The sequence below is a fragment of the Esox lucius genome, chromosome 10 (assembly GCF_011004845.1).
Source record: "Esox lucius isolate fEsoLuc1 chromosome 10, fEsoLuc1.pri, whole genome shotgun sequence".
NCBI classification, from domain to species: Eukaryota; Metazoa; Chordata; class Actinopteri; order Esociformes; family Esocidae; genus Esox; species Esox lucius.
The window spans coordinates 20,417,785-20,436,298 of record NC_047578.1 but is presented as its reverse complement, the minus strand read 5'-3'; the positions used below and the strand labels follow the sequence as shown (position 1 = coordinate 20,436,298).

Here is an 18,514-nt window from a genome sequence, read left to right as displayed (position 1 = left end):
GTTCGATCACTCGGCCTGTCAGGCTGGTGCAACCCTTCAGCTCACAGAGCTTATCGTAGATCTTCATCATCTATGAGAGAGCACTTTATTAACACTTCTGTTGTTCAAAATACACATTTTAACCTGGAAAACTCAGTTTCCATAAAGAGTTACCACATCAAATATATTTACTATGTGACTCATGCAAGAATCAAACAGCTATAAAGTGGCAGGAGCGTCACACCAGCTGAGCCACTGGAACTAATGCGTCCTTCTGAGGTGACGACCTGACCTTGCGTTTGAGCTTGTGCTCCTGGATGTAGCTGGAGTCCTCCTCCTCCAGCTCGCTGATGCTCAGCTCCTTCTCCTGCAGCCGCTGGATTTCATCATTGTACATCTTCAGCAGATTCTCCAAGTAGGCAATCTGAGACAATGAGAGACAGATGAGAAATGCCTGCTGTATTGTTTCTGATGATGAACGATCAGAGGGAAATATGTTACTACACCAATCCAATTCATGTAAACCACAGAGGGTGACGGAGCAGCTTTGGGATTGGAAGAAGTCTTGGAGAACACTGCTGCTGACCTGTCTCCTGGAAGCCTTCTTCGTCTTCCTCTCCTTCTCATCGTCCACCGGCGCCTCCTCCTCCTCCCTCGTCGGCTCCTCCTGCTGCCCAGAGGTCGAGGGTAGCTCCTCCGCCGCCGCCTCCACCTCCCTCTTCTCCCCCGTCGTGGGCTCCACCGCCGTGACCGTCGGCCTCCTCTTGGCCGAGTGCTGCTTGAGGACGGTGCACAGCTCGTTGATGTAGACGAAGGTCTTTGTGCGGCGGGCCTGGGCGCGTGTCAGGCAGCGGCCCAGCGTGTTGCGGAACTCCACCGACGCCAGGAACTCCGGCGACGCCTTGGCGTGCTTGGCGTGAAGGAACTTCATGACCTCTGGGCAGTCTTCCGTGTGAGCTGAGCAGTACTCTACAAACTAGATGAGGTGGGAAGGGGGTGTGAGGGAGAGGGGTTCAGGGGGACGTTTGGACACGGAGGGTATAAAGATTAGTGGTATCGTTATAATCAGGTGTGTTAGTGCTGGCCTGGGGCAAAAAGCCTGCACACACTATGAGTTTCCAGAAACACTGATGTATAATCGCCTGCAAAGACTGAAAGCCACCGCAGTTTTCCCATGATGCTGTACCACTGACTTCACCTTCCTCACATCCCCACCATCCATCCATGTACCTTCATACCTCAGTGAAGAGCTTCTGATTTTCCGCCTGAAGGACATGGGTCTCTTTCTTCGCCGTTGCGAATGGAGATTTGGTGATGTGAGTAGGAGCGGGCTGTTGGACTTTGGGGGGAGTGCAGTGATTGGCTGAGGAAGAGGGTTGCGGCCTCTCTTCTTCCTCATCATCATCCAGGATTACAATGCTGTCCATCACTGCTGCCGCCATAAAATAGGGACAATTCTTTGCTGAGGGAACAGAAGTCATGATTGAACATATTCTAAAGCAATGGATTTACTCTGCCTGAAGTACCCCCTACATTTACCAATGAGCCTAGGGGTTTCATATCTTCTTAAGTCCCCTTTTTAAATAGGCCGGGTACCCACAGTAGCCTGGTTGGGTCCCATTGTTTCACAGTAACATAACACTTACTACCATCATCCAATTTATTACCTAGATCTACTTTAGTTCGCTGCTCGTCGATCACATTACACAGTGTTCGTTTATTCTACTATTTTTTGAGAATGACACAATGTCAATGAGGCACAAGGACAAACAACCTGAAAAGCTACTGTGCCTACTGTGACGATAATTTATTGTAAACATTTAACCTGTCGCTATTCAGATAGGAATCTAAACAAACTATCATTACAACACCCATTACTTATTCTTAGTGGCCATAGAGCGAAGTCATACAGCAAATGCAACAACACAGTAACGCTAACTTGCTGGCTAAGTACGCGTTACCTACTACGTTTAAGTAATGTGGACTGTTCCGTACTGTATTTGTTTAAAAGTGATGGAGATAATCAAAACTTATTTCAGGACAACAGTCCATTTACTAGATCGTTTATTATCACCGACACTTGAAGCAACACCCTAAGAGCCATTGTGGTGAATTGCCTTTTTGGCTAGCTATTTAGCGCGCTAACGTCAGTTAGCAACAAGGTACAGTTGTAGTTGGCTAATCAGGAAGCACCAATCCATAACCTAGATAAAGTAATATTATGGTATGACATACACAAAACCTAAACAAATACTTGTACTAGCTGTAGGAAATGCTAATGCACATACTAGTGTTTAGTTCTAGGCAGTTGTTAGATGTCTAGCTATGGTCAAAACAATGATAGTCAACTTACGCGCTCGACACCAAAATTTCTCCCACTGAACAGGCCGGGAACATTCAAGCCATCAATTGGTAGACCGCTGGTTGTCGCTTAGTATCATCGTCGACCATTGGCTATTCACTTTCGTCTAGTTTCACATGTCAAGTGAATAGTCCAAACAGTGTAAAAAAAGCTCAAGTCAGCTTTATTTACTGAACGTTGTTATTTTGGTTTTGAGACTGAAAATAAACATGAATACAACCAAGCTTTTTGTGACTTTATTTTGAGATCAGGGAAAATGCGAATTCAGTTGAGCTACTTAATTGAGTGTACAACATATTAAAACCAAATAAAACCCACACCATTGTGTCAAACTGTGCATAAGCTGCTCTGAGAAAAAAAACAATAATGATAAAAACATCTTAACTTCACATTTTATGACTAAAATGAATCAATAACCTATTTGGAAGATCTCAGTCCTCAAAGTTGTTTCCATAAAACCCATTAACATCTCTCCCATGATAGCAGGAATATAAAACTTATTTTAATAATGGCATATTATACACAAAACAAGTCAAAAGAAAATGTAAACAATACAGTGGTACACTTCTATGTTTTTAGTATACAAGCAATTCTTTTCTGCAATTTCTTTCTGAAAGACACTTCTTAAAATGAGCTTTATATTCACTAAATATAAAAACATTTATATCTGTAAATCCTCAAATGTCATTTGAGAAATTACAGATATACAATGCTAGGGACTAAGTTTTCCAAAACTTTGGGCTAAAAGAAAAAAATCAACCAGATCAATGCTACATCTCTGCCATTTGTGAAAGAAATCTGATTTTCAGGTGAACTGATCATGATGAGAGGTGTATGTTCTGTTGCACCAATCCAGTTGAATGGCACAATTTCATAGATGTTTCTGCTATATAGACTATAAAAGACAAAAAAAAACATTACATCTTGAAGTTCCAGCTTGGTTGTGTCCTTAAAACACTAACAAGGGAATCCACATTTACTTTGCTTTCTGTAAAAGGGGAGAGGATAAGGATGAGAACAATGTCAGAGACTAACTAAACAGAGAAATGTACTGTACTATTACATATAAAACAGTAATTCTGGCGGTGAAGTTTTAACAACCAGGCTACAGCTTTAGAGATAACAGATTTGGGCCTGTTAGCTAGGAAATTAGTTCAGACTGAAAGCAAAAAGAAATGCACGCCTGGTTAGTCGGAGTACAACCATTCAAAAATGACAACAAAAGCTGCAATAAATAAATTACTCTATCAGAGCCAACAGAGTGTGTAGCTTTTGCTTTCGTTTTCAATTTGACAAATGTACCTAGATACATTTTAATAACATGTAAATCCAATGTCTAACAACATTTATGAAAGCACATTTACCTTTTCGGCATCTTCTGACCCTATAGAGGCAAGTAAGAAGATTGAAACACAGTAACTTAACTGCTTCAAGGCCATTCTGTTCGTACAGTTGATTTATATTGCAGTTCAGACTGATTTACCAGAGCTGATGAATGTCCAAGAGATGACCTTGATCAAACCATAGAGACACAAGGCCACGGCAACCATCGCCATAGAGTCCTCAATGGAGGGAGCACTGACACCTGATTGGAGGAAAGAGGCAACAATTGGAAATATGAGACATTTTTAAGATTGGGGATGAAATCCCTTTTCAACTCATGAAACATGAAATCAACTCTAATGATAGGACCAGTCACCCCTAACAGCAGATACAGGATCAGATTCTCATTACCTCAGTCATAACTGACCCTGAATCCGTTAAAAGGAGCTATATCCTCCAGTCCTAGAAAGCAGGTCTATTGAGTCTCACCGATGACATTGAGGGTGGCCCTGGTCTACAGAGTCTCACCGATGACATTGAGGGTGACCCTGGTCTACTGAGTCTCACCGATGACATTAAGGGTGACCCTGGTCTACTGAGTCTCACCGATGACATTGAGGGTGACCCTGGCCCGCCGGGTTCCTCCAGGGTGGACGGCCACACAGGTGACCTCCCCCCCACGGCCCAGATCCAGCTTGGCCGAGTCCAGCTGCAGACGGGTTGTCTGACTGTAAGTGCCGTCTGGGCCCTGCCTGTGGCCCGATACGCTGCCCTGGCCGAGGGGCCTGACATTGCCGTCAGTCTCCATTAACTCCCAGTGGAGCTCCAGGGAGAGGGGGGAGAAGCCTGACGCCTCACACTGCACCGTCACCACCTGGCCGGGCACAGAGAGAGGGAGAGGGGAGGGGAAAATGGAGAGGGACGGAGGCTCTGGGAGACAAAGGGAGAGATAAGAGGGAAGAGAATATACCATTTTCAATATTTACAGATCATGTACTGTTAGAAAAATGATTAATGGTAGCTAGCTTCAACAGAATATGTACAAATACACAGAAGTTGAGATTCCATCAAACCACACTGAAACAAACCCAGTTGACATTTCAGTCCACGTTCATCCTCCCTTACCCACTATTTCCAGTTCTACAGCCACCTGAGCCAGGATATAGGGGAGGTACACCGTGCAGATATAAGTTCCTGAGTGGCGCACTTGAGCTTCCTGCAGGATCAGTGATGCGTTTCCTCTCTCGTGGAGGGCTGTAAAATCTAGCTCCGCCCCCTTTTCCTGGGTCTCAGCCAATCGGTCATTCTTGCCGTCGTAGGCCAGGACCAGACGGCCGTCACCCCTGAACTGGTAGCGCCACTCTACTGTGAAACCAGAGCCAGAGAGAGGGGAGGAGGCCTCGGCCCAGAACCCACAGTCTAGAACCACCCGTTCTCCGAGTCTGGAACGGACCACTGGTGTTCTACTGGACACACTGAGCAACACTGGGAGAGAAAGAAACATTATCATTTGACACTACATCTGTGACATCATTGGTTTTTATGATTACAGTTGGTATGTTTTACTACTCTGCTAAATGAATGCCATTTGGTGTCCATCTGCATCCCTTGTGTCAGTTAAATAGGAGCAGTCTAACTTTTACAAGCATGAACAAGAAGAATGGTATTCCATAGCGCTCTTTACCAGCTGGTTCCTTAGTTGCTGTGGGAGCACGCATGACACTGGAGAGGCTCAGCTGTCCATTAAGGCCCTGCAAGCTGGCAGAGTACCAATCAGCTTGCAGGTAGATGGGGCTGTGGGCGGAGTCTGTGAGTGAGACTGTCCATTGGACACTAGAGGGCTGGGGCATGAAAGGGTTGATCTCACACTGGGGCTTCTGGACTGAGCCCTCTGGTGGGTGAAGAGAGGAACTGCAGAAGGTGGCTGCTGGGTCTGAGGGGAGAGGATGGAGGTTTAGTCAATAGGAATTAAACTTTCAATCAAATCCAATGTATTATCAGCAGAGATAAAAATGTCATTTGGCTGTGTATGTTTTTTTTTTAGCTTGGGTGACAAAATTTACTGATTGCACGTTTTACCATCATTATTATCATTCAAACTGGTCATTATTTCTAAACACTAAAGAAGTCTGATCCAGTTGAATATAATGTGTAAAGCTCTGACCAGTGATGTAGTAGAGTCTATCAGGGTTGATGTCTGTAGATGGTCTCTGCTGTGACTCTGGCCTTTTCCACTCTGGGTCTGTATTGATGTACAGTAATGACTTCTCCTGGCTCATAGCAGCAGGGAAGCCTCCACCTCGACCAGGTCTCTCCTGGACAAACCAGCACTCCAGAACAGGACAGCTTGTCCCATAGACTGTACAACAGAAGGATGAGAGTTGTGGATGTATGAAACCACAGATGGAAAGGTAAGATGGAGGTTATTGTACATAGGCCTAGTAAGGATGGACATGAAGAGGCATTCAAAGGAGCACATAGGTAAGAGATGCTTGGTACTAATACTGTGAAACAAATAATTTAACTCTATTACTGAAATGTATTAAAATATAACTATACAAATACTGAATTGCATGCATAGTAATGTTATGTTGTAGAGCTGTTTGTCATTTTAAAATAAGATATTTTCTCATTTTGCAACAAAATAGGCTATCATCGCTGCTGTCGAAATCGAGTTAGAAATCGATTTCGATTCTTACAAATCGTATAATTAATTTGTCATATTGACTAGCCTATTCTTCATTGACACTAAATAAAAAACACTACACTTATATTCAAATGCTGGACCTGGACAGCTGGATGTAAATACGCTAAGTTATATTGCCCACTTTACCGTTCGTGAAGTAAATAAAGGCGATTATGGAGAGTTTATAAATAGTTGAAATGTCAGCCATTGTGTTCTTCGACTGTGTCCGCGACTGTTGTGTAGTTTTAGTTGTTATAGCATGTAGAAATACAATATTATCTTAGGACTTCCCCGCAAATCCCCAAATAACTCTTTCGCTTTCATTTTACAGATAGATCCTGACATGCGCATAGCAAAATGAGCTGGATGTGGTAAAATTGTAGGGTAATTGATTTAAAAACGTGTTGTGACCAAATTAAAGGTGTTAAAATTCTGCAATCTTGTGCAAATTCTGCGTTATCTAATATCTCGCAAAAAGAAATTCAACACGGTCAACACGTTGTAGAACACTCACATACGTAATACACTTTCCGTTCATTTCAGAACATAAACACAAGATGGCGCTCCAACATTACTTTTAAAACCGCATCAGAAGGGTCATCCAAGGACAATTTATGCCACAGGTTCGACAGAACCAGTTCCACGGAGGGCTGAGTGTCTACAGGTTTTCGTTCTTACCTTGTACATGATTGATTAATTAGGTCACTAATTGGTTAGGTTCTAACTTCACCTGGTTTTTAAGGTCTGAACTGGGGACCAATTTAAAGGAAAAAACCAAAGCCAGCATACTTGCCCTCCGTGGTATTGGTTTGACACCTGTGGTTTATACCGTCTCATGTTTTAAATGACACGTATTGTGAAATTAATTCCAATACTTCTTCATCTTCATCCGCTTATCCGGTATCGGGTCACGGGAGCAGCAGCTCCAGCAGGGGACCCCAAACTTCCCTTTCCCGAGCCACATTTGGCAGCTCTGACTGGGGGATCTCGAGGCGTTTCCAGGCCAGTGTCGAAATATAATCTCTCCACCTAGTCCTGGGCCTACCCCGAGGTCTCTTCCCAGCTGGACGTGCCTGGAACACCTCCCAAGGGAGACGTCCTGGGGGCATCCATGTCTAAGCGAGAAGACAGCCACCCTTCTGAGAAAACCCATTTAATTTAAGCCGCTTGTACTCTCGATCTAGTTCTTTCGGTCATGACCCAGCCTTCATGACCATAGGTGAGGGTAGGAACGAAAATTGACCGGTATATCAAGAGCTTTGCCTTCCGGCTCAGCTCTCTTTTTGTTACAACGGTGCGGTAAAGCGAATGCAATACCGGCCCTGCTGCTCCGATTCTCCGGCCAATCTCCTGCTCCATTTGTCCCCTCACTCGCGAACAAGACCCCAAGATACTTGAACTCTTTTACTTGGGGTAACGCCTCATTCCCTACCCGGAGGAGGCACTCCATCGGTTTCCTGCTGAGAACCATGGCCTCAGATTTAGAGGTGCTAATCCTCATCCCAGCCGCTTCGCACTATCCCGTCCATGAATTCCAATACTTCAACTTAATTAATACATAGTAGCTATTTCTTTTATTAAATTGTTTTATTGATGTTATACAAATGCACTTTCACACAGACTCACACACACTTTGATTTTAATATCAAAGAGAGAAATGCCAAATTAGTACATTCAAAAGAAAAAGAAATCCCTAACTTAACCCTGAATGGAACCTCAAGTATGATAAAGCTTGTCATTCAGCGGACCAGCCAAACGTCATCACATGACATGATTTTCCTTGTTTTACTGTCACCTCTATGATAGTTTAACATCAACACACATGCACATAAACCTATAGGTCAGATTCTGTCACGTTGGGGCTTGGCCCTGTTTACAGTACCCAAGGGGCATCATGCAGGGTTCTAGTAAACACAGAGTACAAATTTTCCAACGACAATCAGGGGGACAACTTTTTCTCCAGGCATGTTTCAAAACCCCTGAACTGTTGTTTTCACCTCTTTTGGAGGGGTCCAAGTCTTAACTGGGGGGGTTCAACCCCCCAATCTCCCCCATAATTCGAACCCTGAGTCAACAATGCTGTAGATTTATCTGCAAAGCTAGAGTTCCTTAATTATCAAACTCTAATGCCATTAAGTATTTTTACTATTATTTAACTGGGCAAGTTAATTAAGAACCAATTCTTATTTTCAGCAACAACCTGGGGGAAAGTTACAGGGGAGGAGACGCAATTAGGAATTAGAACCAAGGCCCTTTGGGAAACTAGTCAGATGCCCTAAGAACTACACCACCATACCACTTCTTTATATCCAGTCAGATGCCCTAACAACTACACCACCATACCACTTCTGTATATCCAGTCAACAGAGAAAATCTGCCTTTTGGAAATTCTGACACGTTGGAATGCCAAAGAATTTCCAGACTGTTTTACAGAATGCAGACAATGTTGCAAAAAAGAAGGATGACTGTGACTTATCTGCAAAACAAAACCTATGGCCTTCTTCTCTGCTCATCTGATTTCCTGGTGTATGTGCCCAAATGCCACTTCTCTATTGACAATACAAACAACACAAAAAGGCAGGAAATGGTGTGGTATTAATCTCTACACTGTTGGTCTTCACTCCTCCTGGGTGTATTTGTGGATGCACACGTGTTCTGCCTGTGTCTGTGTGTGTGTCTAAGGTACTTTCTTGGTAGGTAATTTATTGTTTGATACCTAGATACCTTCTAAGATATCACTTACCTTTGGACAACGTACAGACTTCTTCCCCCCTTTAAATGTATTCACGCTTGTTGGTATTCATCATGATTTTATATAGATTAGTTGGCTGGTTGGCTTGACATTCAGTATTTTGTACTGCTTCTGAATAGTACCTATTGTAATAAAAAAGTTTGCACAAATTACTTTACATTAGAGTTGTTTATGAAAAGTTTTATGAAATGTTGCTATGGTTACTTGGGTTGCAGTGTCTAGAGTATGGTAAGAGATATTTCTGTAATTCTTTCAGATTTAAATAAGGAAAACATATAGCTTCATTTAAATTGATAAAAGTTTGTGTTTCTGCTTCAGAAAGTTACTTGAGGAGTAAAGAACTAAAATGTACAGCTACATTTCAGTGTAAACATGTCGTTGTGTGTCTAGTTCAGAAAGAACATTACATTGGAGTAATTTATTAAAAGTTGCAAAAAATTATGTTGCTATGGTTACTAAAGTTGTTGTAACTATAGTTTGAAAGAATATATTTTTGTGAGGAGCCAAAAGAAGTATCGTTTTATTTCAGTATATACATGTTTGTGTACCTGTTTGGGAAAGTACATAATATTAAATCTGTTTAGGAAAAATTGCTAAATATTTTGTTGCTATGGTTACTTCAGTGGCAGTATGTTGAATTCTCAAATGTGTATTAATTAAGATTGGATTACGCATTTGATTTCTTTCCGTAATTAATGGCAAATGTGAAGGTTGCTAGCTAGCGATTCAAGTTCACTGGTGCATTTTGATTTGAATACACCAGCCTATTTTATGTTTCCAGACCCTATCAGGTGGACCACAGTGATTACTTTACATTGCATGGTGAAGTGATGATTTCATCGCTCAAGACGATTCTCAAAGTATTGAGCTGCCTGCCATAATTATCCTGAGTGATGGGGTAGTTAAACCAGATAAGGAACCAGGCGAGCCTAGTTCAGCTGGCCTGCGATGAACATAAAAGTAATGAACATTGTTGCCCTCACTGGATTCAAACCTATGGTCTCCCACACTAGAGGCTCCACCTTTAACCACTACACCACAGAGCCGTCCGTTTGCTAAGTGTCGGTATAGCGTCTTGACATTAGATCATTTTTTCATACGTTAACATCACGGCAAGTTTGAATATTTCACTTGACACCATTAAGCATTGTGTTAAACTGACTGACTACGTTTATGTCTATCCTGACCCGAAAAGAAATGCAAGGATGCGTACTTGGAAAATGCACCAGAAATAGTCCCAATATAACTGTAAACTGTTTTATTTATGCTTACTATAACATAGCTACGGAAGGTTGTAGACAGCAAAGTTTCCGTCCATCCTGAACAAACCGTAATGCATAATTGGTTTTGAATATATCGAGGCTCGAACATAGGACCTCCAGTGTGTTAGTCCACACATCTGTAACCACAACACTATTTAACAAAGGGTAGTCTGTCAGTCAGTCTCTCAGAGACATTCGCTCTTCTAGACCTGCTCCACTTACGCGGTCCGGCCAAAACAATAGCAAGTAGTCAATGGCTTCATAGAAATCAGAAGTCAATTCTGACTTTATTTGGCATTGATGTTAAAACGCGATATTACCAAATAATAAAAGATTTGCACATTTTGCAGAACCTAATAAGTTGCACTTTGTAATGAGGTAGCATCAACACAATGCAGAAAGCACACTTAACACACGATGGAGCTCCAGCACTACTTTCAAATGCCGATCAGAACAGTCAATACTTGATTTCCTTGTACAAGAAAATTAAGTAATCTGAAGACAGTTTATATCACCTCCAGTTTCAAATGACACGTGATGTGACATGGATTTCCATTAAAACATGATAGGTATTTCTTGTATAACATAATTAATTAGCCTATTCTGTCTTTTGTTCACCCATCTGTCTTTCTCTCTCACAGACCTCATTTTGTGAGCACACACACACACACACACACACACACCCATATGTGAGACGTCCTAATCAATAACAATAGACTATGTAACTTTGGGGCTTGGCCCTGGTTGAAAAACCCAAGGAATTCCTATTATTTTAATGCTGGGTTAGTGAGGATCGGTGGAGGGGAGGCTGATCCTAGATCTGTACCCAGGGGAGGAGTTACCCAGATCAACAGAGATACATGAAAGTTAAGTAACTCATCATGTCATTTCCCGGAAACATGGTGAATATCTTTAAAGTCACCAGTAGATGGCACTGTGGTATTGTTCATCTTCATTGTGAGGCTACTGGAGTCATGGTCTGTTTCATTTACTGTATATCTCCTATCAGGGACTTTCAATTCACAGATTAATTACCTGACTGAACCTGACTTAGTCCTCCTCTCAAAACACATACCAGAGGAAACTGGGAGTGTAAAAGAATTCCAGAACATTGTTTCATCTGGGTAAGAATTTGAGTCATTCTTGACTTCACAGCTGTGGTTTACAGCACCTCACATAGCATTGGGCTTTATATAGAATAAGACATAAACAATTGCTGAATGGCAAACACTTATTGTAATTTAATTATGAGGACAATATAACATACCAACAATGTGTCTTTCAAATATCTTGCTGTGATTGCATATTGCGTAGTATTTTGTCTTACAAACACAGTCTCTCAAGACCACCATAATGGAGTACAGAGAAACTTTCTGAAACAATGATGGAATCTTCCAAAACCATGTCCACCTCTATAAAGTGGTATTCTACCTCATGCTTTCATCTATCATTCTTCCCACACTTGTTTATAATCCCAGACTGGTCCAGTTTGATGGTGATTGTTTTCTTTCTATTCAACCAGAACAGGTGTACTTGTTGTTCTTCTTCTCCTTAGTTAACAGTTTGAGGTGTTTTGAAGAGGACACTCTTGCTGAGGTCTTGATTGACCTGTTCTTCACACCTGCCTGACTGTGGAGGGTTGAAGGGCTCAGTGAGGATCTTTCCTGCACTCTACTATGACCTGTTGTGTCCAGTTGGTCAGGAAGTTACTGAGCCACTCAGATATGGATCTGGACACATTCACCATATTTGGTAACTGAGGCTGCAATGAATATAGTAATAAGTTCCAGTCCACCAACTCATACGCTACAGACTGACTATAGAGGGAGCAATAACTCGTCATATTTCAATGAAAGTTCCTTTGTATCTCCTGTTATTGTCAGATTACTTTCCAGGTATATAGAATTCTACAACCATAGAAACTACAGGTTTATGTACCAAACATTCCATGCAAACACTGTTCACAAATAAAGACATTACTTTGTAGAGTCTCAGTATTTTTCATTTAGGTTAATGGGGGGGGGGGGGGGGGGGGGGGGGTCATTGCCTGGTGTTTCGGGGGTTTGAACCTCATACAGCAACGCTACAACAACCAAACAAGGATTCATGAAACTTCAACTAGCAGGTTTACTTTGTCCACTGATTATTTCTTTTGATCCACAGCCACATAGATGCTTGTATTCACTGCCTTTGCTATGGTCTTTTTTAGAGCCATTTTGATAGTTTGTGTTAGTTACATTTTCTTTGGGCTGTCCCTTCTCACTGCTGGATGGCAGTGACATTGGGATTAGAGGTCAGGTGGTGGGTCAGGTGTATAAGGTCACAGGTAAACAGGTAGGAGGCATACATGAGTGGGGACAGTAATTCACATGATTTCTACCAGTAATAACAAAACAAAACACACATCATCACCACAGTAATTAATCAACCTTTTTATCTGACAACACATCATTTTATTCATTAAATGAGAACATCACCAAACTGTATATAGTTATGGAAATGTACTATTTACTATTGTTCTAGTACTTCTGATATGTCTGCATGGCAACAATGATTTAAAAGTAGGTTCTTGATCTGCTGATAGAAAAGTACTGAGTTTGTTCCCATTGGGAAGCGGTAGGCCTCCGTGATGTTCTGTTGAAGTGTAACAAAGTAACTTGTAGTAGCCAGCTGTACTGGCTATAACCACTGAGTGAACAAAGAAGACGTTAAAAGAAGAATCGGTTTAAACCAGATAAACATTGTCTTGCTGAAGTGTAGTTGTTGTGAACTGTTTTATCACACCCCATTAGCTCTATAGGAGAATACCTTTCTGAGATGCTTTCCAGAGATGTCATTGATTCTGAATTAATGTGTCTCTCTGCTTATAATAAACTGCTATTGTGTTGTGAGATGTCGGTCTCCGTCTTACCAAGTTGTTTTTCGGTGAACCTTCATTTCCACCACAATATCTATTTATGGTTAGTATATCAATAGTGTATCAGAAAACACTTCTCCACTACACATTCATCAAATGGTAAATGGTATCTTCCAACAGCCTCCTCAGTCTTGATGGTCTTCCTGTATTGCAGCACCTCCCTTGTATGTGTCACCTTGACTTCATCATTCAGGTTGCTGATAGCTAGTTTCAACGTGTTTATCCTAACATACCAGGTGATGCTGTTCAGGCTTCCAGGTAATCCAGCCCCTTGTGGAGGCGTCTGCTGACCCTTTTATCAAATCCCTCAACTGAAGTGATCAGGTAGACCTGAATAGGAGAGAGGGTCCATGGGAGGACATCATGTTTCTATATTTAGTCCTTGACCTTGTTATGTAGACGTGTCCAGGTGTCAACAACATTTACAGCTCCAGATGGCTCCTCCAGGATGGATGCTGTGTTCCACTAGCGGAGCCATTAATATTTAACTGGGGAAGATATGCTGCTAGGCCGAGGACAGAGATGTTTATTACCAGAGGTGCTGTTCACTCGCATGCCACTGTTTGGACTCGAGTGAAATGTGTCTCATGAAAGAATCATCTCGACAGCTGTCCATGTCCTTTACAGGCAGTTGGTTGATCGATGGCCATTGGCTGAAGTGACGTGTGTCGATGCGTTCCTAATTTAATTCTTGCTACTAATGGGGGGCTTATGGGAGCGCTGGGTTTGTGCTTTAGCTGTGTTTCGCCCCGGACTAGCACTGTCAACACTGTGTTCCTTAGGCTGCTGTCAAACATTAAACCAAGAGACCCACATTTTTTTCTGGTTTCTCTGTTAATGGAGGAATTTGTATCTCTGATGGCGAAGCAGCACTTCTCTAACAACTTCCTCTTCAGCATGAGGGATCTGGACTTTGCTGATTTGAAACTCATCCTCTCCCAGCTGAAGTGTTTCCAACCCTTTCAGAATCCTCCATCTCCATGGGGCAGATGTTGTCATTCAGGTCATCCATTAATGGGAGGTTTTCTCATGTGAGACTTGGTTAGTGGGACTCTGCATCAAATTGTTAATGGCAAACACTGAAATGGTACAGCCAGTGATAATTCCCTTGTCAAACCTTTGCCATTACAATGTTGTGGATGCTGAGGTGACTTTGAAACTGAAACTGTTGTTGTAGTCCATTAGACATACCTGATCTTACAAGGAAGATCCTGCTGCCCCAGGGCCACTTCAACCATTTTGTGTTATATGGCGCTATAGGCATTTACCATGGCAGAGAGACCTCCTCTATACTCACATTCTTCACTGGTAAGTTGTGTGACCACCTGTGTGCTCTGGGCTGTCCTTTCTGCTCTAAAGTGTTGAAGTTCTACAGGAGGTAGTCAGTCAGACATCTGGTCACAATGCTGACGAATATCTTTCCTTCCACACTGACCAGCAAGATGGCTCAGAACTGGTCAGTGTTCTTCTATGGAATCCATTCTCCTCTGTGGAGCAACTTTCCCTTTCCTCCACATCACCATAAGTAATATTTACTGAAGTTTGCCAGTGACCATCTGGATGATCCAGAGGAGGAATGGGAGAAGGTCATGTGGTCTGATGAGACAAAAATAGAGCTTTTTGGTCGAAATTCCTCTTGCCGTATATGGAGGAAGAAGAAGGATGAGTACAACCCCAAGAACACCATCCCAACTGTGAAGCATGGAGGAGTGGGCCAAAATCCCTGCTGCAGTGTGTGCAAACCTGGTCATGCAATACAGGAAATATATGATCTCTGTAATTGCAAACAAAGGTTTCTGTACCAAATATTACAGACTTCTACATGGTTTGTACGTGGGAAAACCTGCAAAATCGGGAATACTTGTTCACCCCACTGTATCTGGACTGACCAATATTTCTATGACAGAACATCATAAAACAAAACAGTAAGGTGGGTTTTACATCCAACCATAATTATGACAGCCAAAATCTTTACAAAATGAATGATACAATGCTGAGATGTATTGTTTGCTAAAAAGTTAATATGCTATTGTTTTAATAAAATCCTTACCAATGTAAGTCCCAATATGTTTCTCAAAAGTATTGGGGTCCAAATTATTTAGATCTATTCTAATGTCAACCAACAAATATTCATATCAGGTGTTTTTTATAAATGGTCTATTTTCTGAAATAAACACATTTCTGTTCTGTTTTGATCTCAAAATATAGGCCAGGTGAAAGGTGACGCGCAGTGTCGATCCTATAGCTCCAGTTAAGGCATTTTCCATTTCTCCACATTGGCGTTTCAGTTAGATTTTACATGAGGATATGGCAACAACTGACTTTTAAAGTTGTGCAAGATGAAGATTTGCCTTATACTTTAATTTGGCATCTGTTCCACATCGGCAGGTTGGTAAAAAATGACATTTTGTCTGCTTCCTTTGACATTAGGGATTGTTTGTGGGATTGTTTTCACAATTAAGGTGTGGATACGTTTGTCCCACCTGAACTGAAACGACAAACTTGGTTTGCTAGCCTTTCATTAAGGTGTTTACTCATTAAATGAATGGATAATGTGAAATTAAATTGCATTAAAGGATTATGATGTTTTATGAAGTCCAGAAGTGTGATGTTGAGAATGCAAGTAAGGAAACTAAAATTAATAGGAAGATTTCATACATATGAAAACATTCGATTATTTTATCAGTATCAATCGTGTACAGGCTATAATAACAGAATACTATTTGAACTACAGTGACCTGTGAATTTTATGGATTTTCCAGGAACACTCTACAACAAGGCTGTAGCCATGGAGTCAACATTGGGGGGGACAAAATCCGCCAGGGGTCTGGGGATCCCCTCCAGAAAAACAGTTTAAAAATGTATGTATATTAACCATCAATATTCACACAATCTGGTATCACCATGTTGGTGTTGTTCCTACAGCATCATAATTAATGTTCCAGGACCACCATTGCAGCTGACCTGTATTTAATTGTTTACCCCAGTCCAAAGACAAAATATTTCCCTGCCCACCACCCTTTGACCTTACCCTAACCTCAGAGACACCTGTGCCTAAACCTAACCTCAGTTGTGCCAACATTAAGTATGTCGTCGGAACAACACCAACCCTTCCTTGTGCTCATGATGTCACTCATTGTAAATGAAAGTTGATTAACAAAACTCCTTGCACATCAAACAAACATTAATAATGCTATTTATCATCCAGTTAGCAAATAAAACTATAAAGTATACTATACGAATATGCAATCAATGAAAACGACTACCATCTACATAAATTACACATGCAGTGCAACATAAATGATTGACACTTCACCCAGACAATGACTGCTCAAAACCAAGCCAAAATGCCTGAAAACTAGCCCATTTTTGTTGGTGCACAATACAGACTATTTTACAACTGAACTGAACTGACGCATGTGAAGACAAAGCTGACGCCTGACTTTGATAACAGCAGCACTGAATCACACAAAATAGCATATAAAGACAGAAATGGTGCAGTGAGGTTCATAAGTATGACAAAATCCGCCACCCGCGACCAATACATTTTCCCACGCATCATTGTTCGAAAAGTAGCCCAATTTGCGTGAAACCCGCGGATATTGCAATCCTGTTTACAGCAGTCGAACCACGTGGACAAACTACACGCAGAATTGCATTAAATCGTAAAACTAGAACCGGTGGTAATAATAACGGCAATTTGTTAAGTTTAGTTACGATTATGTTTACATATGCTAATTATTATTTTGGACGGAATAATCATGGTAACCACAAGGCCAAGTTGACCCTCCAGTGGTTACAGCAGAAAAGGTTGAAGGATCTGCAGTGGCCATCACAGTCTCCTTACCTTAATATCATCAAGCCACTCTGGGGAGATCTCAAACGTGCAGTTTATGCAAGACGACCAAAGACTTTGCATGACCTGGAGGCATTTTACCAAGATGAATGTGCAGCTATACCACCTGCAAGAATTCAGGGCCTCATAGACAACTATTACAAAAGACTGCACACTGTCATTGATGCTAAAGGGGACAATACACAGTATTTAGAACAAAGGGTATGCAGAATATTGAACAGGGGTCATTTAATTTTCTTTCTTTTTTACCATGTTTTACGATTGTGCCATTCTGTTATGACCTACAGTTGAATATGAATCCCATAAGAAATAAAATAAATGTTTTTTTGCCTGCTCACTCATGTTTTCTTTACAAAAAAAATAATTACACTTTCATGCTGCTTTATCTGTAACGTCAAATGTTCATGGTGAATAACATTTTTACAGTTAACAATTTGTCATTATGACAATAGTGTAACTGTACGTCATTTCGTTGGAAGAATGGCCTTCTTTTTTAATCATAGGCTCTTTAACAGCTCTTTAACAGTTTGTTTTTGTGGCACCACTCATGAGGCTGGGTAGACTGGGTAGGGCTGCAGAGTACCACTCAGGCCTAGAATTTAATTCCATTACTGAACTAATTAAATAGTAATAAAATAATTATTAATTAAATAATACATACTAATATACAACTGCATTCATATGATTGCCTATAGCAACCTGAATCCTAACACTAATATAACACTAATATTCATGGCTGTAGCTAACATGGGGAAAGTTGGATGTGATTCAGGAGGTCCATGTCCCACTGATCTTAATAATATCAATTTTAGCATTAATCATTTTAGGGGTCCCAGGATTCCTGGCAACCGCCCTGCTAATATTCAACCTTAATTATAAGTTTTATTTAAAAATTAACCCCTAAGCCAGAAATCCCTTTATCCTCTTTGGGGCTGGTAAAAAACATTGTGGCAAGCGATTTGTTGGGACTTCCTATCTTTGTGCGGACATTTGGTTCCCAATTGTAAACCTGTATCACACAAACCTCCTGTATAGGTAAGACATCAGAGTAGGTAACAGTACGCTCTGTGATTTGAGGGCTCAGCTCTGGTTGCTGTGTCAAAGGGTTATTCCTATTATTTCTGTGTAGGGTCCCTAAGGACATGAACAATTATATAATTATATGTGTGTAACTAGCAAACATAATTCAGTAGAAAATAATAATCTAAACAAGATTTTATTCCATCCTTACCAACGTTTATTACTGTATGAAAATAAAATATGTTTATTTTTAAATGCAGACAATGTTTCAAAAGAAATGCATGACATGATTCTCATCTGATAATCAAGCCTCTGCTCTACCCATCCTACTTCCTGGTGTGTGTGCCAAATATTATT

The 18,514-nt window shown here is 41.2% G+C and overlaps 2 protein-coding genes across 3 annotated transcripts in view; one reads left to right on the top strand and one right to left on the bottom strand.

The window, feature by feature from the left end:
• The window catches only part of LOC114828690 (BOLA class I histocompatibility antigen, alpha chain BL3-7-like), a 593,411-nt gene that overhangs the window by 43,100 nt on the left and 531,797 nt on the right, over positions 1-18,514 (top strand). The window lies entirely within an intron of this gene.
• On the bottom strand, positions 2,562-6,696 carry tapbp.1 (TAP binding protein (tapasin), tandem duplicate 1). 2 transcript variants are annotated; one of them, XM_010901436.5, is made up of 8 exons: positions 6,498-6,696; positions 5,829-6,023; positions 5,349-5,597; positions 4,790-5,149; positions 4,271-4,594; positions 3,825-3,926; positions 3,706-3,725; positions 2,562-3,329 (listed from the first exon to the last, which is right to left on the bottom strand). In XM_010901436.5, the coding sequence occupies exons 1-8, from the start codon at positions 6,556-6,558 to the stop codon at positions 3,318-3,320; spliced, it is 1,323 nt and encodes a 440-aa protein (XP_010899738.3). In that variant the 5' UTR covers positions 6,559-6,696; the 3' UTR covers positions 2,562-3,317. The 2 variants fall into 2 exon arrangements, with proteins under 2 accessions (XP_010899738.3, XP_034150568.1); XM_034294677.1 differs by lacking the exons at positions 2,562-3,329; positions 3,706-3,725 and adding an exon at positions 4,193-4,211 and having other exon boundaries at positions 3,824-3,926; positions 4,251-4,594.